Raw genomic sequence first — 22,590 nt, 5'->3', positions numbered from 1 at the left:
CTCTTCCCACACCCCTTTCCCCCCAAGAATTGTCAGTCCACTCCCTTTCTATGCCCCTGATTCTATTATATTCACCAGTTTATTCTGTTCATCAGATTTTTCATTCACTTGATTTTTAGATTCACTTGTTGATAGCTATGTATTTGTTGTTCATAATTTTTATCTTTACCTTTTTCTTCTTCCTCTTCTGAAAGAATACCTTTCAGCATTTCATATAATACTGGTGTGGTGGTGATGAACTCCTTTAGCTTTTTCTTATCTGTGAAGCTCTTTATCTGACCTTCAATTCTGAATGATAGCTTTTCTGGGTAGAGTAATTTTGGTTGTAGGTTCTTGCTATTCATCACTTTGGAAATTTCTGGCCACTCCCATCTGGCCTGCATAGTTTCTGTTGAGAAATCAGCTGACAGTCGTATGGGTGCTCCCTTGTAGGTAACTAACTGTTTTTCTCTTGCTGCTTTTAAGATTCTCTCTTTGTCTTTTGCTTTTGGCATTTTAATTATGATGTGTCTTGGTGTAGTCCTCTTTGGATTTCTTTTGTTTGGGGTTCTGTGTGCTTCCTGGACTTGTAAGTCTATTTCTTTCACCAGGTGGGGGAAGTTTTTGGTCATTATTTCTTCAAATAAGTTTTCAGTATCTTGCTCTCTTCTTTTCTTCTGGCCATAATTCGGATGTTGGTATGCTTGAAGTTGTCCCAGAGACTCCTTACACTATCTTCATATTTTTGGATTCTTTTTTCTTTTTGCTTTTCTGGTTGAGTGTTTTTTGCTTCTTTGTATTTCAACTCTTTGACTTGATTCTTGCGATCCTCTAGTCTGCTGTTAGATCTCTGTATAATATTTTTTATTTCAGTCAGTGTATGCTTAATTTCTAGTTGGTCCTTTTTCATATCCTCCAGGGTCTCACTAAATTTATCGGCCTTTTCTAGAAAATTCTTGAAAGACCTTATAACCGTGGTTTTGAACGCTATATCCAGTCATTTGCTTTCCTCCATTTCTTTCATTTGTGACCTGTTTCTTTGACTCCGCATTTTGGCTGCTTCCTTGGGTTGATAGAGTGGCTTTTCGAGCTAGGTGTCCTCTAGGGCCCAGTGGCTCAGCCTCCCCAGTTACCTGAGGTGGACACTCTTGGTGCACCCCTTTGTGGGCTGTGTTCACAGTCTTGTTGCAGTTAAGCCTTGATTATTGTTGGTATCACTGGGAGGAATTGACCTCCAGGCCAATTGGCTGTGAGGATCAGCTGTGTCTATGCTGGGAGAGCTTCTGTGCTGGAGACACCCTAATGAGACAAGATTTGCAAAAGCCTCTGTGCTCAGCTTGGATGGGCAGAGTCTCAGGGCTGAGCAGATAGCATTGGTTTCCCCTCAGCCCTGCTCTAATAGGCCCCTGTGTCTCAGTGTCCCATGGTAATCATTGCAAGCACCTCTGAGAGAAAGCCTCCCTCGAGTTCCACACGCTGCCAGACAGTCCAGTTTCTCCCCAAACAAGTCTGGGTCCCCAGAGTCTCGCCCAGAACTGGAGTTCAGTGCAGTCAGGAGCTTTTGTCTCCCTCCCACTTGAGAAAGCCAGCCGCGTACTCAGTTGCCCGCCCTCTCCGCGCGCCTCAGTACCTCTGCCTCCTGCAGCTCCTCTGAGTCTCAATGTGCTTTTCTCTTTCCTTCTAGTTGTAGGATTTCCACTCAGCCAGCCTTCCTGTGGTTCTGGATGATGTCCATTTTCTCTTTTAGTTATAGTTTTGAAATTGTTGTGCAAAGCAGCAGTTTAGGTGTTTACCTATGGTGCCATCTTGGTTTCTCCAAGATTATTTTATTTTTAAAAAATATATATATTTATTGATTTCAGAGAGGAAAGGAGAGGGAGAGGGAGATAGAAATATAAATGATGAGAGAGAATCATTGATTGGCTGCCTCCTGCACGCCCACCGGGGATGAAGCCCACAACCCAGGCATGTGCCCTGATCGGGATTTGAACCGTGACCTCTTGGTTCATAGGTCAAGGCTCAACCACTGAGCCACGCTGACCAGACAGATTCATTTATTTTAAAGAAGATTTTAAAATTGATTTTATTATCACATTTTGGTAAGGAGCAAGGCTATTTGGCAGCTAGGCTTAATAGAAGACACAAAGAACAGATTCAATGCGATAACAGCTAACAGTTAGTGATACTGAATTCTTAGTGACAGGCACTGTTGCAAATATTTTATGAGCTACGCTTTGGGGAAGGTATTAGAGTAGAGCCATCTTATAGATGAGGACACTGAAGCCCAAGGAAGTTCAGTAGGTGGAGAAGCAGGGATATGTACTCCAGCAGCACAACTCTTAGCTTGCATGCCAGGCTCCTCTAATGCTCTGAAGACTAGGATATGATGGATAGGAACAGGGCTCCGGATGGCTTTTAATGTGCTCAGAACCAAAAATAACCTAAGTATAAAATCTCTACGTAAATTTCTCTTTTTCCCCCCACTGACTCTAAAAGTAATTCATGCTCATTACGGAAAATGTGTGAAATACAGAAATGTTGCAAGATGCAAGATAAGTCAGTTTTGGTGAAGTTTTAATACAAGACTGAGCCTCCTGTAAAATTCAGGGATCAGATTTTAAAATTTCCTCAGAGGAGAGGAAAACCACTGCAGGGCTGCTGGGGTAAAGTAATAAACACTTCCTTCAGAGAAGGCACTGACTTACCTCTTATGAAATAATCACATCATTTATGCATTTAGCCTACTGGAATTTACTACGTTCCTTGGCAGGCAATGAGCGTGTGCCTAGGGTAGAGTGAGATAAAGAATGTGCATCAGCTTCTCATCCAGTGGGTCTCCGTGTGCCTTCCATGGCACCTCCAACCGGATGCTTCTGAAGGACTTTTCAAGAGCATTTGACTTTTGGCTCAAATGCTAATTTTAGAGCTGGCCCTCTCTTTAGATCTAATCCTCTCATTTTAGGGCCATTCTATAGGCCCCTTGGACCATTTTCTGAGTACTAATTGCATGACGACTGGTTTCTGTTACACTTTCGAAAACCTAGCATTCTGTTGGAGCTTTCTGGAACTCATGTACTCATTCATTTATTCAACAGACATTTCTTGAGCCCCTACTTTGTGCCAGATGGGGCAAGCAACAGTGGGGATGCAGAGGCGTGCCCTTGAGGAGATTATGGTGCAGAGTGGCTGCCAAGGTTTCCACTGAAAAGACTGTAGGTCCCGGGAAATATGATAAAGGATGTCTGCCGAGGTGGAAACAGGGCTCTGGAAACAGCACTCAGAAAACTCCTCTTGGTGATGTGTGTGATAGTGCTAGAGAATTAACGCATCAACTCACAGGCAAATACAAATGGAGGGGTCCCATAGGAAGCAGTGTGGAAATATCCTCTAGCTCAATTACAGATTGAATTAGAAGTTTTACAGATAGAATTATATGATCCTTCACTTACTGTATTCCTCAAGGCAACCTTTTAAGGCATAATCATAATTTAAGATTGATCAAAGTCTTTCTAATTTTCTCATTGAAGCTGATCCAAATTTACAGAGCCTGGGATATATCTATACATCAGGGGGGGCTTTATGGGTGTGCATTCCAGGCAGTCACTTGTGGCCCAGTGCTCAGAATGGCCCCACACTTAGTTTAATGCTCTGCTGTCACCGTCTTGCAATTCTTAATAATTTTTTAACAAGAAGCTCCACATTTTTATTTTGCACTGGGCCCCACAAATTATGTCTATGTAGCTGTGTCATCTATACTTTGGATCAACTTCCAGTTCGTCCACTTAGTAGTGGGTCACCTTGGACATTATTTAACTTCTTGAACCTCAGTTTCCCCTTTCATAAAGGAGTATGAACTGCCTATCTTAAAGATGTATTCATCCATTAATGTAAAGTTCTTAGCACCGTCAATTTAGGTTAGATAAAAACAAAAACACAACGCAAACAAAACAAAACACCTTTCCACCGCTGTTCCTAGTGCGGAAATATATAATAGTTTTCTGTACTTCTCACATGAAGATGTTTTCAAGGTTACAAGTCTCTCCACCCATCCCCGGGGAAAGAGGGAAATTGTGCGTGCCTCCCAGACTGAATTCCTGTAGTGAGGTAATGAGGGAATGTGTTTTCTTCCTGATTCTCAATCATAAATATCAGAGTAATTTATCCACACAGGCAGGCCAATAATTTGCTTCAGAATATTTTCCTCCAACACATGTCCTGGCACATGCCTAAACTGATTTTAAATGATTTGTTTCCTTTGAGTCCCACTTTCTACAGCCTACCTGGTCTTATGGTGATGTTTCCCTGGAGAAGATTCAGTTCGAATTTTTCTTAATAAAATTCATACTGGTCTTGCTTAACTTTAATCATTTGGACCTTCTCAAAGCATATAGGTGCCAAACATCAAGTTGACACATTGAACATTGTAGGGAACATGTGTTCTTTCTGGAGGGGAGTGGGGAGTGTAGTCAGCGAGGGACTAATGGCCCAAGCAATTATCAGGGCTGGCTTTGGTGGTGAGAAACCCATGCGTTCATTCTTCTAGTTTTGGAAGGAGGGTGTGGGGGGAGGAACATCCTAAATCCTGCAACAGAAATCATAATTTCCATATTTTTCAGAAATGATCTGTAGTGTTTCTTTAGCACATTTTGTGCTTTTCTTTCTTCTAGCAGACTCTTATTTTTAGGATTACAAACAATGTTCCGGTTATCCCTGCCATGATGACATCTTCCTTGATCCTGTGACCTCCTTGGACTACTGATCTTTCTCTCTCTAATTGCCAACCGTCTTTAATAAATAGCAAACTTCCCAGACATTTCTTTAGCTCCTGCTTTGTGGCAGTGCTCAGCGTCTCTGTATTATTTGTCACTACTGTCTTCTGTGTGCTGCTTCCACAACTGATAAATGTTTCTTTTATTTTTTAATTCAACAAAAGTATATCAGTGCCTAGAATATGGCAAACCCATGAATGTAGCAGTATATGAAGTAGATGTGGTCTCTACCTTTGTGACAGGGTTCCCAGTCTAACAGTGATACAGACATTAGCTGACACACTACTAATATGCCTTGACTGGTTGAGGAATCGTCGAGTCAATTACTTTTTTTTCCATGTTTGTTTTTAAATGTCATTTTAATTTTTATCAGAATCAAACCATCTAAAAGTTCTAGAAATCTCATAAAAAACCCCCAGAAATTTATGTCCCATCCAACTGCAGCTCTTGCTCTCTTTCCCATGCCTTGTCCTGCTCTCTAGGGGAAGCCACCTTCAACAATTTCAGCTGTTTCTTCTCGCTTTTACACCCATATTTCTTAAAAGTAGCCATATATCCCTCCCTCCCTCCCTCCCTCCCTTCTTCCTTCCTTCCTTCCTTCCTTCCTTCCTTCCTTCCTTCCTTCCTTCCTTCCTTCCTTCCTTCCTTCCTTCCTCACCGGAGACAATTTTTCCCATTGCTTTTTAGACAGAGTGGAAGAGAGAGGGAAAGAGAGAGAAACATAGATGTGAAAGAAACACATTGATTGGTTGCCTCCTGCATGTGCCCAACCAGGGCCCGGGCCAAGGAGGAGCCTGCAGCTGAGGTATGTACACTTGACTGGAATTGAACCCAGGTCCTTTGGGTCCACAGGCTGATGCTCTATCCACTGAGCCAAATGGGCTAGCACCATATATTGCTATTTCTTGATTCATCATTTTTAGATATTATCTTAAGATTTTCTAATATGAAAGATGTTATAATCTCTCCCCTCTTTTTTCCCTATATTTTATCTACCAAATGCATTTAGATGATATTTTGGGGCCCAAGTTAGTTTTCAGTATTTTTGTACTTATGCTTTTTGTGTTTTATCTAAAATCTCCGCCAAACCCAAATTTCATGTGTTTTCTTCTGGAAGTTTGTAGTACTGAGTTTTACATTTAAGTTTATGATGTATTTTGAGTTACTTTTTGTGAAAGGTGTAAATTTTGTGTCTAGATTCAGTTTTTTTTTTCATATAGATTTCTAATTGTTCTAGCATAATTTGTTGAAAAGAGACCCTTTCTTCATTTTATTAGCTTTCCTCCTTAGTTAAATATCAGTTGATTACATTTATGTGAATCTATTTCTGGGCTCTCTGTTCTGTTCCATTGATGGTTGTATTTATTCTTTTGCCAAGACTACAGTGTCTTGATTACTGGCACTTTATAGTAAGTCTTGAAGTCAGGTAGTGTCAGTTCTCCAATTTTCTCTTCTTCTTCAATATTGAGTTGGCTATTCTGGGTCTTTTGCTTTTCAGCATGTTTTAGAATCAGTTTGCCAATATCCACAAAATAATTTGCTGAGATTTTGATTAGTCTTGTATGAAATTCATAGATCAAGCTGGTAAGAAGTGACATCTTAACAATATTGGGTCTTTCTGTCCATGAACATAGATTGTCTGTTCACTTACTTACATATTATTTCTTTCATTAGTTTTATAGTTTTTGCATGTAGACCTTGTACATATTTTGTTAGATTTATATCTAAGTATTTCATTTTTTGATACTATTAAAAATGGTATTTTTTCTAATTACAAATACAATTTGTTTATTGCTAATATATAGAAAAGCAATTGGTTTTTGCATATTAACCTTGTATACAGTGACTAATTCTAGGAGTGCTTTTGTAAATTCTCTGGGGTTGTCTACATTTCAGCTGTGAACAAATACAGTTTTATTCTTTCCTCTTAATTTACATATACCTTTTACTATCTTTGCTTGCCTGATTGCACTAACTCGGAGTTCCTATACAATATTAAATAGGAGTGGTGAGAGGGGACTTCTTTGCCTTGTTCCCAATCTTAAAGAGAAACTATCCAATTTGCCATGATTTTATTTGTTCTGAAATGCGCATTGTTTGAAATAAATCTAGCTATACCAGCTTTATTTTTATTAGTGTTAGCATGTTATATCTTTCTCCATCCCTTTACTCTTAGCCTATCTATGTCTTAATATTTAAAGTGATATTCTTGAAGGCAACACGTATTTGGGTATTGTTTTTTAAATGTACCATGATAATCTTTGCCTTTTAATTATTATATTTAGATAATTCACATTTAAAGTGATTATTGACAAAGTAGATTGATTACTACCCTGTTTGTATTTTTTATTTATTGCACTTGTTTTTTTCTTTCCCCTCTTTTTTATTTTCTCTGGTTTTAATTATTTTCATGCTTCTCATTTTCTCTTCTCTTTTAAAAATATCAATTATACTTCTTTTTAAAAACTTTTATAGTGTTTCCCTAGAGTTGCAATACAAATTTACAATAAATCTCAATCCACTTTCAAATATCTTCTATAAGTAAATAGTGTTCCCCTGCCATCACCTCCACCCCCCCATGCCCCCCTGCTCCCGGCTTCTTTCAAGATATTGTCTTCAGTATTCTACAGCTTGAATATGACATTTGTACATTTTTTGGCACTTATCCTGCTTGATATTCTCTGAACTTCTGACTCTGGAGCTGTGGTTTGGTGTCATCAATTTTGGAAAATTCTTGGCCATTATTACTTCAAGTATTTCTTCTGTTCTGTTTTCTCTTCTCCTCTAGTGTTCCAATTTTGTGTATGTCACACCTTTTAATCTTGCTCCACAGTTCTTGGATATTCTGTTCCATCTTTTTCATTTTTTTCCCCTCTTGCTGTTCAGTCTGAGAAGTTTCTATTAAACATTGTTAAGCTCACTGATTCGGTCCTTGGCTGTGTCCAGTCTACTGGTGACCCCATCAAAGGCATTCTTTATTTCTGTTAGTGTTTTGATTTGTAGCCTTTCTTTTTTATTTGTTTTTAGAGTGTCTAACTTTCTGATTATAATATTCCTGTTTTTACATGTTGTCTACTTTTACCACAAGAGCCTTTAACATATTAATTCTAGTTATTTTAAATTTCTTATCTAATAATTTCAAAATCTGTGCTATATCTGGTTCTGATACTTGTCTCTTTATACTCTTTATAGACATAAAAAGTATAAAGAGACAATTATCATGCTTTGTAATTTTGTTGTTGTTATTGAAAGTCAGGCCTGATATCTCTGGAATTAGAAACTGAGAGAAACAGAACTTTAGTGTGTTACTCTGCCTTACACGTGGCTGTGTTTAATGTTTGCTATAGCCACAGGTGCTAGAAGCTTCTAGTTCCTTTAGTTTCCTTGTTTTTCTCTCCCCTTTGTCTTTGGGTTTCCCTAAGAACCCCTTGTTAAATAGAGTTTGCATCTTGTAACTCTTTCCGTTGTAATCCACTTTTATGTTGGAGCCCTGTTGATGTGGTGGTAAGTGGGATGGGGATGTGCCCTATAATAATTTGGTTAAATCTGAGTCTTTTAGTGGGCCTGTGTTCCTGGTTTGTGAGAAAGGAAAGCTAGAGGGGGCTAGGGTTGGGTCATTGCCCTTCCTTTGGGTCTATAAGGCTCTGGTAAAGTGTTTTCCCCTTTAAAGAAGCCCTCTATTGTTGAGAATGCTCTGGGTGTATTTCAAAATGGTTACTTTGATACTCTCCATGCCAGAAACACAAAGGTTTTTCTTGGCTTTTCATCATTGCTCTCATTCATCTTTGAGTCTCTATCAGCTAGCACAGCCAATACGGAGTAATTACTGTATATATTTGCAGTACAAATAAATCAGTGAATAAAGGTAAGTCCAGAAAGAAGATGGTTTAGAACAAAAAGTAGAGAGTATTTCTACCTCAATCCTGGTGACTACATTCAAAATGCAGGGTAATATTTTAAATTTTATATCCATTAAACAGAAGCAAAAATGTTGGTTTTTGCTAATTTTAAAAATGGGAAAGCAGTGGTGCTTTGCACACTCCAGAAACAACTGAAGGCCTTCCTTCTTCCAGAAGAGTGTCTGGCTCACTATTCCGTTTCTGGAAGCGGAGCAGGATTCTATCAGGCTGGATCCTGGAGCTCTGCCTCACTCCTTCCCACTCACAGTTCTCCACTGTGTCCCCTATACTCGAGGAGCAAGTCCCCCGCCTTGACTTTCTAGTCCTGCTAACCTTGAGTTTCTATCCTTGCCCTGATCCCATTCTTGTCTGTCCATTGGGAAAGCTCACATTCCCCTTATCTTCCAACAGCTTCAAACTTTAAATGTCTTCCATCTTAATCCTGGTTCCTGTTCATTTCTGCCTCACTGTCCCAATTCATATCCAATTCTTTATTAATTTATGTTCTCAACCTCATATAAGTTTTCTTCTTAAAGTATTTAAAAATATGTGTAATATTTGGTGGGAATTTGACATACCTCCATGCATGCAGATATGTAATGAAGACTACAAAGGCAAGTCATACAATGCCCTGGGAAAATTTATAAATTGAAGCAGCTAAACCTGAAGCACTAAAATCCTACCAGTTCATAAATATTTTCAGATCTCCTAGCCTGGGGGAAAGAGAAAAGTAAATTAAATTAAGAGTTACAGTTTTTACTCTCTTCTAAGTGACAGAAACAATGCTTTTGGCAGGACTGAACAGAAGAACAGATGCTAAGCCTTGGTAAATAAATTGTTCTCTTTATTTGAATGACTAAGCACCGTTGACTTCTCTGGTGATCTCTGTTAGAACAGGGCAGGCCACATAATAAAGCTCAAATAATCAACTCACAACCAAGGGGAAGTGACACTTACCAGAATGTATTTATTTTGGACAAGAAAGACAATGAGCAAATCCAGGTGTTGAATCACTAGGAAAAATGAACACATACACGAACACAACAAAAATCCAAAGCTATTTTCATTCCTCAATGTTATCCTCATGTCTTGAAAAGTAGATTTTTTTTCCTTCCATAGTTTTATACTATACTCTTACTAGTACATGATCACAAGCCTGTCTTTTGTAAGATTCAGCACTGCTGAAATCATTCTATTCATCATTTAGTTCCATTTGTCCCTGGAGCAATTATATGAGACTACTGAAGGTCATTAATTGGACATAATGTGATAAGATCAAAGGGACACTGGTCTCACTAGGTAGAAAGCTGCTTGAAAGAAAACCTGAGTAGACAGCATGCCCTCCCTTAGTGTCGTACCCAAAGACTAGCTTCCTGACTATACTGGCATTACCAATATTCAATTTCTTTTCATTAAGCAATGACACAGTGAGTATTTGGATACTGTCTATGTTACAAATAGGAATAACAAAGGAAGAACTGCTACCATGGAAACTACCTGATGGCCTTTGTGTTGAGCTTCTTGCTACTTGAATGCAAGCAAACCCCATACAACAAAGGGCTGATCAACATTAGGCATACAGCTTCTGTGCAAGAGCACTCATTATTAACTTAATGAATGCCTTGAACATTGCAATCCAAGGCAGCATTATTCTTGTCCAACCTCATTGTTAGATAAGCACAGGGGAACTTGCATTAAGTTATATTTTGGATTGCAAAGCAAGAGTCAATTTAAGGCCATCTCCCATTATTTGTCTTTTACAAAAACAAGCCACATAGTTTAAAGATGCATACACTTGGAAAGAAACTATTAAAAGCAAACTAAAAATCTGGATCATTGCCTGCTACATTTCAATAGATCAAACTCACTTAATTTGTATGTGTCAGATTTTTCTTCCTCTACACAGTGCTTTCCTCAAAGAAAATTCATCCAAAGATTTAGAGCATGCAATGTTTTAAATGTAGCTGTATTTTATATAGCTAGATATTCTAAAGAAGAATTTATTTGGTCAAGTTCAGGTGATATCCCTACTAACTCAATATGTTATTAAAATCCTGATTTTCCATGATTTAATAATTTTGGGGAGTGTGCATAGCCAAAATTTTAATAGAGTTAACAAAAAGAAATAAAAATTTAGTTAATAAAATTAATAGTAATGGGGGTGCATATCACTAGTGGTTTTCTTTCTTTTGAAAAAGCACTTTCACTCTCTCCAATGTCATTAAGAAACTATGTCTAATGCTAGGTTACTTTTGAAATCCTGGCTAGTATTCTATTTTTCTCTACCTGTTTCCACCCAAGTGAATAGCCTCTTGCCATTTTCCAGTTTTGTTCTAGAAGCCTTCATTCAAGAATGAAGCACCAAATGTGAACAAAGAAAGAAAATGGGAGAATTAATAAGCTAATATGTCTGAAAGATTTTTAACTTTGATGGAGAGTTTATTCAGGAATACAAACAAATAGGTTTTGACAAAAATTAATCACTCCAGTTCTCACTTATTTTTAAAGTTGTAAAAATAATCTCTGAGAAATCACAACCATAATTATGCTGGGATGAAATTCAAATTACTAGTTCTTAGCAGCTTTGACCCCATGGATTCATGGTTGCCCTAGTTCTTAGCAACTTTGACCTCATGGATTCATAGTTTCCTTCCTTCCATCCTTTCTGCCTTCCTTCCAAGTTTACTGAGCACCAGTAATACACCAGGCACTGGGAATAATATGGAGAACGTCATAGTAGTTCATGCCCACATGCTTATAGCCCAGTGGAGGTGCAGGGTGAGATTTCTGAGCAGTGGTGTAAGTGCTGTGATGAGGTGACTGGGGGAGGCATGGGAGTACTTGATGGGGCACCTAACACCAACCCAGAGTGTCAGGAATGGTTTCCTGGAGGAATTAATAGCTGATCTGAGACTCAAGATAAGACTTCGAGTGGTATGAGGCCTGGAAGAAAATGGTCCACACAGAAAGAACAGTGTAAGAAAGATAAAGGTAGGTTCATGGAACTATAAGAAGTTTGTGTGAAGTTCTGGGGAAGAAGCATGGGTTTTGTGTGCCATGAAATTACGACCATGTAGCACAGACCTACACTAGACTGGGAAATCAGGGAAGCTCCTCGAAACCACTTGTTACAGGTCCTGATTGACACCTTCAGTGGCCCAGTTACACATACTGCTATTCTGGCCACACTGTCCCTGTGTGCCTCTGGTCATGTACAGCTGGGTAAAGAGGCTTGGGTTATGGTATCACCTACACATCTATGAGGGTTACACCTGCTGAATGTTATCTTATTTGTGGAATCAGCTAGCTAGGACTTGGAAAATATTGCTAAAGGTTGTGAGAAAATAGATGTCAAAGCTTCACTATCATAGCCGAGAAGGAAATTGTACATGATGTTAAGGAGAAATGCTGCCACTCTATCACAAATGTCAATCAGGAGCTATGCTCCCTGGAGAACTGAAGTCCTAATGTCTGGTGAGGCTCTCTGAAAGGATCTTAGATCGAGAAGCTCTTTCTAGCCATCTTTCTTAGGCATGGAATTGTGGCATTCTTGAGGATGCTTCCAGTTCAACCATAAGATGTGATGCTTATATTGGAAAGGACCTATAGGCACCATCTGGTCTCATGGTATTATCAAGTATCCTGGTTTTACTGACTTTAGAACAAGATGTTACAGTCTTGGAAACAACCATGGTAAAAATTAAGATGATCACTGCTTTGAATACAAATATGGTGTCTAGCTACTCTCTTGACAGCCAATGTGGATTAGTAAGAGGATAGTGTCTGTTGACTGCTGCCAATACTTACAAATGGACCGCTGGCAGATACACTGCACTTTCTGTACAAATTAGTTCACATGTACAAGTTTACCCTGGCAGCAGTAGACATCTTATGTTAGAATCATCCACTTGGAATACACCTTTTAAAAAAGACATCTTGTCTGATAGGCAGGCAAATAGCACTATTTCACATTGTAATGAAGCTAACTATTTTTTATAACACATTTTATAAAATTCTGTACATACTTTTGACTTAAAGTTTAATATATTTAGTTGGGCATTTTGTGTGACAAAGGGAGACTAAAGGTATTGTTCTTACGGAAGGGACTTGGTCTAATGCAGTGGTCGGCAAACTGCGGCTCGAGAGCCACATGCGGCTCGTGAGCCGCGGTTTGCTGCTCTGTTGACTAATGAGTTTGCCGACCACTGACCTAGACTCTCAATTTCAATAATTACAGGTTGATGTTGTTCGTTGTGATTAAGCCCCTATCCCAGTGGTTGGCTAACTCATTAGTCAAGAGTGGCAAACTGTGGCGACCACTGGTCTAATGTGATGGCTCCTTGGTTGAATGACAATTTCTTGTGAGCTGTTCACTCTTCCAGGGCCTGATCAGATCTGAATAGAGTACTAATGACAATTCCTGAATTTCTCCAGAGGCTGGCATGAATTTATGAATGAACTGTCACTCCTTTCTTATAGTTTCTTGCAGAGCTAGAAAACAGCATTAGCCTTCAGACTGCATTGTCTTTCTTATCCAATGTTTTCCAGCAAGATATCATGGGACTAAGTTACTCACTATAGTCACAAAATGATTTTATTTGTACCTGTAAATTTATGCATTGTTTTAATTTATGTAAGATTTTTAGACGTAATTCTCAGCTTTTAAGGATGACTTACACATCTTGTTTTTCTACTGTCATGTGAGAATATCACAGTCTAAAGATACGTCATTGTATAAGGAAAAATAAAAGTCTACCAAAAAAGAAAAAACAAACCTCAAATTGGAAAAAATGACCATGCTATTGAAGAGTTTTAAGTAGGAGGATTAACATGACCAGATTTGCATTTTAAAACAAACTATCTGGCCAAGAAGTGGAAAGTGGGTGGGAGACAGTGTAAGAAAGTTTGCTATGAAGATTTACATATTAGGAAATGAGTAGATGAATAGCACCTGTCAAGGAGGCTGAGAAGGAGCAACTGGGGAGAGCTAGGTATCATAGAAAATGGGCAAATTGACCAACCAACCAACCAACCAAACCAACCAATCAACCACACAAACAAACAGAAAATTGGTTAAAAGTATGAAGTTGTGGAGAGGTAAAATACAAGCAACTATGATGGGGAGAGCAGCAGAATTTAAATTGTAGTGATTGGAGGAGGGCAAAATACCAATGGCTCTAGGTGCACGAAACTTCTTGGACTGCCTGTGATTTTCTCTCTTGCCTCGAGGCCATCTTTTTTCTCTGCCTGCAACATTCTGATACAGCCTCTATATAGCTAATCTTATTCACACTTCAAGGGCCAGCTTCCATGCCACTTCCTCTGGGAAGCCTTTCATGGCCCTCTAAGTCTGAGTTAGGGAATGCTCGTTTGGGCTCTCAGAATCCTGTTATTTCTCCTGTTATTAATAACCCTGATCAACTCTGTGATTATTGCTTTTTTATTTCTCTTATCCTTCAATAGACTTAGGGCAGAGCTGAAGCTTTATACATCTTTTACCTCTTGCACCTAGCACAATGCCTGACACATGGTAGGGACTCAAATAACACTTACTTGAAAGAGTTAATGAACTTTATCCTGAGTCAACATGAACCCAGATCTTTCAGATTATGGGAGAATCAAAATGCTATTATTAATAATAACCAAGCTAGCTCCTTCTCTTACTTTGAAGCTTATTAGGGAAATGGGTCTGCTTAAATGTATAAAGTCAAAGTTTAATACGTGTAGTATTTTAGACCACATTTCTCTTCCCATTTCCAAGTTATCTCAAACAAAAGATCTTTTTGGCTGTAAATTTCTTTTGACTCTTGGGGAATCAAATCTGGTGCAGATATTTCCTCATTTAAATTATTTATTTTCAATCAGCTTTTATTTTGTGCCTTTTAGGATCCCAGTACTGCTGGCCGCTGGGAAAGGAACTCTTTCCACCCAGTTAGTGTAGGCTGTGGAAATCACCTGCTGAAGGTGAGACTGGGCAGGACTCGGGTCACCTTAAAGATGTTCTCACAATCCCTCCCATGTCTACCAGAGAATATGCTCTGAGCCTTTAAGTGCTTGCATACTCTCAGAGACAACTTGAAGGCTCACTCAGGAAAATGAGGAGGCTATAATTTGGCTAGTAAATGGATTTTCCTCTACTTGAAATGTTTTTATTGCCTGAATTGGATCATCTCCCATATAGGATGTCACTTTGACAAGGAACGAATCTGTGAGATTCCTCTAACAAATCTATCAGGTTCAGTGGGCAACTTAAATGAATCAGGCAGGTGGGAGAAAAGACAAAAAAGTTGAAATTCAATATTAGAGAAATTGATGCTAGAAGTATTGTAAACACTTTATATGGCTAACCATTGAGCTAAATGGAACATAGTGGTATATATATAATTGAAAAAATGTTCCCCCTACTTTATCTGCTTGCATTTTAAACTCACATACTGTCACAATTAAGCATTCTATTTTAAGAATATTTTCTCTGACATTTTGATTGAGGTGATGTCTAAAGAAAATGTACTTATATTAACCCTTATAAAACTGTAGACAAGGAAGCTCTCTTTATTTTCTTTAAGATTATTTCAATTGCTTACCATTATCTTGCTCTAGATAGTGAGGGGAGGGAATTTGGGTATCAGACTTTGAAAAAATCAACCAAATAACCACATAAAAACAACTGTCTTTATTTTTTAACTCCCTACATGGAAATGAATGGGGATTATAGTAGTGTACCACAGAGAGACTGAGCCAAGTCTCAAGAATCAGGGAAAGGAAAGTCTCCTTGCAAAAGAGATACATAAACTGAGACCTGAAGGATGAGTAAGATTTGGATTACTAATTGTGGGAGACATGACTTGGGGAGAGGGAGAGGTGAGTGGTGGAGAAGACGAAAGCTTTGAATTGGAAGGAATGTATCGCTCTTGACAATCAGAGAGAAGGTCACTGTGGCTGGAGCTAGAGAGGCTGGAAGGCTCAGGTAATGCAGGGTCTCGTAATCCAGGTAAAGGAATATTGGACTTTATCCCTAGAAGCAATGGAAAGTCATCCATACTCTCTGAGCAAGGGGATGGCATGATCACATGTGTTTTTAAAAAAGTCACCCAAGGTCCTGTGAATAGGGGTGGTTGTGGGGGAATGCCAGTTCTAGTCAGTGTTTCAGAAGAGAGATAACTGGAGCTCAAACCATGGTGTTGGCAATAGAGAGGGAGCAAAGTATAAGAATTCTAAAGTACTTTGAAGGTATAAAAGCCAGAAATGAGGAAAGACTGTAGGTGTAAGAGAGATGGGAAGAGGATGTCTCATCGATTTCTGGCATGAACAGTTAGGTGGTTGGCAATGCTAAGGGATACAATTTCAGGGTGTGATTGGGAAAGCAGGTGCTGCATAAATTTGTTTTGCAGTTGCTAAGTGTGTGAGTCTTGTGAGTAGATATTGTGAGAGAGCTCTGAGCTCTATAGATCTGGGATGGTGGTGGTTGCAAATGCAGAGTGAATGGGTTAACCTAGGGACAGTAGGTAGTAAAAGAAGAGGACCTAGGTTAAGAGGATAGATCTCAAGTTAAGTATTCTTACCATAATAAAATTAAAAAATTTTTTTAAAAAAGGAAGACGACCTAGAGCTGAGCTCCATAAAGTTCCAACACTGAGGTTTGGGTAGAGTGGGAGGAACCATTAAGTGATGCGGAGAGGGATCAATTTTGAAAACTGGGAGGAAAACACGGAGATTGTTACATCACCTAACTCGGAAGAGAGAGATTCAGGAAGGGGAATGTTTCAGTATGGAAACTATTGAAATGTCCATTGAGAAGAGGTCTACAAAGCATTTAAGGAATTCAGCAAAACAGAAGTCACTCATGACGGCAGCAAAAGTTTTGCTAAAATAATGAAGCTTAAACCACATTAGAGCAGGTTGATGATAACATTAACATGGTACCCACTCTGTGCTAAGTACTGTTCTTTATGTATACTAAATATTGCTTTAGTCATCGCCACTGAGGGTGTGAGCTCAATGGGCTCCAGTGTGCGAGAGAGAACAGATTCAGAGAGGGAGGAAGACTTGTGAGATGGAGAGAAAGCTAGAATCAGAGCAAAGCAGAGAGCCAGCCTGGCCAACAGCCTGCAAGGTATAGGTTCAACTCACACATACTGGAATTGGAAGGGAGATCTATTTATTTTATATCTAGCATGTGATAAGAGGAATGCTTTCTTCCATTTTGGCACGAGGTTCTGGAATGTCCAGTCACAACCCTGGTATGCTATTAAGAGATATCATATCCTGAACTTTCTGCTGGCTCATCAGCTCTGAGATAGTCTGAAAGGGAGCAAAAACCAGCATCTTTTTTATAACAATTAAAATCTTTGGATTTATATAATGTGACATGATATGTGGGACATTGTTTAGGTCTTGGCATAGCCATGAATGCCTAGGGCAGAACACCAAAGAAAAAAGTCTGTTTTGAAAGCTTTCTCAGAATATATCTGAGAGAATTCGCTAGCTAATGCAAATACATGTCCAAACAAGTACTGGTTTGCTTAGGGAGTACACAGCACTGGCAAGCCTCACTTGGCGTGAAGAGCGTGAGTAATGCTTCATTTTAATGAGGGATCTTGGGGGTCTATAATGAAGATGATGTGGTATTTCCCACGTGTCTCTTTGAAACTCGGACTGATTTTACCTCCAGTGGAAGAAAAACCATTGGAAAATATGTAGTTCCTGCAACCTCTGGGGCTTTACAGGATTCAGATAATTTAACGGCATATAAGTGAATTTGTGGAAATATATCCAGAGTTCCCAGAATAAAAAAATTCCCTTCCCATAGGTAAGCAAATGTGAGTGCAAAATAATAAGAATGTATTTTTGGGAGGGAAGAGCGAAGGGCATTTGAGGCTTAAATGCTATAGGCACTCCCAGGTATGTTGTGAACACTGCAGCATCCTTGAATAATTGTGTAGCTTCCCCACATGGCTCTTCTGAAAGATAAAAGTCATTTGAGGAGAAACCAAGATGGCGGCATAGGTAAACACCTAAACTGCTGCCTCGCACAATAATATCAAAACTACAACTAAAAGACAAAACGGACACCATCCAGAACCACAGGAAAGCTGGCTGAGTGGAAATTCTACAACTAGAAGAAAAGAGGAAAGCACATTGAGACTCAGAGGAGCTGCAAAAGGCTGAGGTATGGAGACTCGCACGCAGAGAGGATGGGCGGCTGTGTGCACGGCGGCTGAGTGTGCAGCTGGCTTTCTAAAGTGGGAGGGAGAAGGAAGCTCCCAACTGCACTGAACTCCAGTCCTGGGCGAGACTCTGGGAAACCAGACTCATTCGGGGGGCGGGGGGTGGGGGAATCAGGACTGTCAGGAAAAGAGAAAGCACACTGAGACTCGGGAGCTGCAGAACGCAGAGGTCAGGAGGCACACGAGCGCAGAGAGGTCTGACTGCTGAATGCACAGGTAGCTAAGTGCGCGGCTGGCTTTCTAAAGCAGGAGGGAGAAGGAAGCTCCCAATTGCATTGAACTCCAGTCCCGGGCAATTTTCTGGGAACCCCGACTCATTCAGGGAGAAACTGGACTGTCTGGCAGTGGGCAAAACTCGAGGGCGGCTTTCTCTCAGGGGTGCTTGCAGTGATTACCGAGGGACACTGAGACCCAGGGGCCTCATAGGGCAGGGCTGATGGGAAACCAAGGGTGTCAGCTCAGCCCCGAAACTCCGCCCCATCCAAGCTGAGCACAGAGGCTTTTGCAATTTTGCAAGTCTTGTCTCATAAAAGTGTCTCCAGCACAGAAATTTTCCCAGCGTAGACACAGCTGATCCTCACAGCCAATTGGCCTGGAGGTCAATTCCTCACAGTGATACCAACAACAATCAAGACTAAACTACAACAAGGCAGTACACACAGTCCACAAAGGGGTGCACCAAGAGTGTCCACCTCAGATAACTGGGGAGGCTGAGCCACTGGGCCCTAGAGGACACCTAGCACACAAAGCTACTCTACCAACTCAGGGAAGCAGTGAAAATGCAGAGACAAAGAAACAGATCACAAATGAAAGAAATGGAGGAAAGCAAACGACTGGATATAGAGTTCAAAACCACAGTTATAAGGTTTTTCAAGAATTTACTAGAAAAGGCTGATAAATTTAGCAAGATTCTCGAGGATATGAAAAAGGAACAACTAGAAATTAAACATACTCTGACTGAAATAAAAAATATTATACAGAGACCTAACAGCAGACTAGAGGACTGCAAGAATCAAGTCAAAGATTTGAAATACAAAGAAGCAAAAAACATTCAACCGGAAAAGCAAAAAGAAAAAAGAATCCAAAAATTTGAAGATAGTGTAAGGAGCCTCTGGGACAATCTCAAGCATACCAACATCTGAATTATGGGGTGCCAGAAGAAAGAGAGAGCAAGATACTGAAAACCTGTTTGAAGAAATAATGTCCGAAAACTTCCCCCACCTGGTGAAAGAAATAGACTTACAAGTCCAGGAAGCGCACAGAACCCCAAACAAAAGGAATCCAAAGAGGACCACACCAAGACACATCATAATCAAAATGCCAAGAGCAAAAGACAAAGAGAGAATCTTAAAAGCAGCAAGATAAAAACAGTTAATTACCTACAAGGGAGCACCCATACGACTGTCAGCTGATTTCTCAACAGAAACTATGCAGGCCAGATGGGAGCGGCAAGAAATATTCAAAGTGATGAATAGCAAGAATCTACAACCAAAATTACTCTACCCAGAAAAGCTATCATTCAGAATTGAAGGGCAGATAAAGAACTTCACAGATAAGAAAAAGCTAAAGGAGTTCATCACCACCAAACCAGTATTATATGAAATGCTGAAAGGTATTCTTTAAGAAGAGGAAGAAGAAGAAAAAGGTAAAGATAAAAATTATGAACAACAAATACATGTCTATCAACAAGTGAATCTAAAAATCAAGTGAATAAAAAATCCGATGATCAGAATAAACTGGTGAATATAATAGAATCAGGGGCATAGAAAGGGAGTGGACTGACAATTCTCAGGGGGAGAGGGGTGTGGGAGGTGTGGGAAGAGACTGGACAAAAATCATACACCTATGGATGAGGACAGTGGTGGGGAGGTAAGGGCAGAGGGTAGGGTGGGAACCGGGTGGAGGGGAGCTATGGGGGGAAAAAGAGGAACAATTGTAATAATCTGAACAATAAAGATTTATTAAATTAAAAAAATAAATTAAAAAAAGAGTCATTTGACTATTAAGTTCATATGTATAAAGTACATGCATGAATTTTTAAGATGCAATTTCACAGTCATACTTGACCCTTGAGCCCTGATCATTTGGAGCTTTCCTGTCAGAGAAAATGAATACATAAGGTTTTAGGTGGAAAAAGAAAATCTGGACAGTGACTAGGAAAACAAATGGTCCTCAGTCCTCACAAATGGTCTTTGACTAGTCCATGAAGTGGCAGATGGAATGAACATTACTGCACGTTTGTTCTGAGGTCTGCAGTCTGGATGTCCCCTTAGAGCTGGTCATAGAGTGTGACTTCCTAGAAGCAAATTCCCTTTCTGTTCAGATCTGGGACATTATGTGAGCATTCATGCAAAGTATGTGAAGAACTGGGCCGACCTTCATTCTATATTTCTGGGCTGGCTGGAGCCAAGTGCTCCATGGACACTGGGCCTTCCAAAGCGCTCCAGGAGCTTGATGGGATTAAGTACAGTTGCGGAGGAGGTGTTGGAAGAAGCTTCTTTGTCCTTCAGGCTTAAAGGAGGGGACAGTGACACAGAATTCAGGGCAAGAGAGTCCTGAGAGATAGAAATGCTGGTGGGAGAGACCTCTGTTGTGTAAGCTAATATATCAAAGAGAACTTGGAATTATAAAGAGAAATAAGAAATTTTCTATCTTAAGATAAACAATTTTGAAACATAAAAACATGGTAACTGCAATTAATGTGTAATAAACTCATCAGGCAAAAACTCTTATCAGATAAATTTGGAATCTCCCACTTGGGACGTATTCATGCCCAATAGACAAATTAGAGATTTACCCCAATTTAAAAAAAACAAAACCACTAAATGTATGCTATATGTAATAACTAATCTGGAATAAGTTTTAAACTGACTCATGTATATTTTCACTTGTTTCCTATGAAGTTTAAAGTCATTTCTGTAAGAGGTCAATTCTCCCATCCTTATTTGCATTTGCTGCAACTCCCCCATTCCCCAACAAAAGCAACAACAAAAAAAATCCCAAGCAAAAAAAAAAAAAAGCCCTTAAGCAATAAAACTGATGTCCAAGAACAACATTTAGTTTGAAAAAGAGTTGAAAAATGTAGCCTTGGAAGAACCACTGCTTACATGGGATTGTTCAACAAATTCCTGTTGTGTGAGGTTTGGCATATACTTTCTAAAAATATAAGCATCTGGGGAAATGAGACAAAGCCCAGGTCTTGGACCAAATGAGGCACGCAGTATGAATCTGTTAGTGATTATATCCACAATGAAATATGTGCCCAAATTTAGCAGTGCAAAATCTAATACAATACGAAAGCCCAGCAAGCACTGTCCTTACCATAATATATAGCCAAGAGAGAAGGTACATATGGTAGTGAGTCCGCTGCTCCTGCTGGGATACCCATGGTGTGATGTCCTCATCTCGATCAATATAAAGGGCAAAACTGTCGTGTGCTGAAAAAGAACAGAGACCAGGTGACACAGATTCTCATCATCGCCCATCCGTAGTGGGTTTGCCTTGTCTCCAGTCAGAGAATGGATAGGGTAAATCCCTAGCGAAAGCAACACATCAGAGAATAGCGTGTGGACACAAAAACACAGAAAGCATCAATTGCTCCATTGGTGTTTTGCTTTTGTATCTTAATTTTTGAAATTTTACTTATGCATTTTATAAAATATTTCTATAACACAGAAAGACATATAGGATAAAAATTGGAAGGTAAGAAAGGAATAAAAATAACCAGTGTTAAGATTTGGGTATATGTCTCTCCCCTCCTTCTTATACATAGTTAAGATCATACTGTGCATTAATTTTATTTTAAATTGTAGCACGAGAATTCCTGATATGCTATTCTAAAAATCCTTCTGAGAATATCAACCCTGACCATAGCTGCATAAAATTTCACCTTATAGATGTACCAACATTTATTTAACCAATTCCTGTTTTTGGACAGTAAGTAGTAAAAGATTTTCAATTTTTCACTTGTGAAAATATAGTAAATATCTTTGTAGAAGTCTTTGTATGGATGTCTGAATGTTAAATTATTTTCTTGTAGTCAAAGGCTATAAAGATTTTAAGGATGTTGATACATAATGCCAAATTATGTGTGTGCCAGTAATAAGTTATGAATACTGCCAAATTAGCTTCCAAAAATAAGGTACTCATTTGCACCAGCAGTTCGTGGATTTAGATATGATGTTTGAAGGCAGACACTAAAGAAGCTGGGTGGAACATTACCACTTGTTTTTTGGGCCCAGTGGCTACTCTATATGCTCAGTTCAGGGAGCCAGGTTGAGGATGAAATTTATCTCCTCCACATGGTAGGAAGAAAGGAAAGTCAAGTGCTTGTTGGTATTGAAATTTGGTGGACAGATATAAGGGACAAAGAACTTCTGAGGTAAAACTAGGTTCAGGATATAGATTTACCTTCTAACATTGTAGAGAGTTTCCCAAGAGTAAGAAGATGACAGAACTAAGAACTGAACCATCAGCAAGTCTGAATTCTATTTAGAACCCCCTTAACAGCTATGAAAGATTCTTTGTTCTAGAAGCTCTTGCTTTATTGTTTGCATATTCAAGGAAAGGGCATCTTTTGAAACCCTAAGTATTATAGCAAAATGGAACCAGGTTGTAGGTAGGCCTTGTCAGGAAAAGACATGGTGGGAATATCAAGGTGAACCTTTTTGGAGCTACTTTTTATATTTATAGAAAAAAATAGAACTACAAGATTTT

General features: G+C 39.3%; 1 protein-coding gene across 2 annotated transcripts in view; it reads right to left on the bottom strand.

The window, feature by feature from the left end:
- Positions 1–22,590, bottom strand: part of AIG1 (androgen induced 1) — a 208,852-nt gene that overhangs the window by 14,350 nt on the left and 171,912 nt on the right. For both annotated transcript variants that reach the window (XM_080664495.1, XM_080664496.1), the window contains one exon: positions 21,196–21,311. In XM_080664495.1, coding sequence (XP_080520621.1) covers positions 21,196–21,311 — 116 coding nt within the window. The remainder of the gene's footprint in view (positions 1–21,195; positions 21,312–22,590) is intronic.

Source organism: Plecotus auritus, assembly GCF_963455305.1.
Source record: "Plecotus auritus genome assembly, chromosome: 4".
In the NCBI taxonomy this organism is placed as follows: Eukaryota; Metazoa; Chordata; class Mammalia; order Chiroptera; family Vespertilionidae; genus Plecotus; species Plecotus auritus.
The sequence above is the reverse complement of the archived record's forward strand: the minus strand, read 5'-3'. Positions and strand labels throughout refer to the sequence as shown.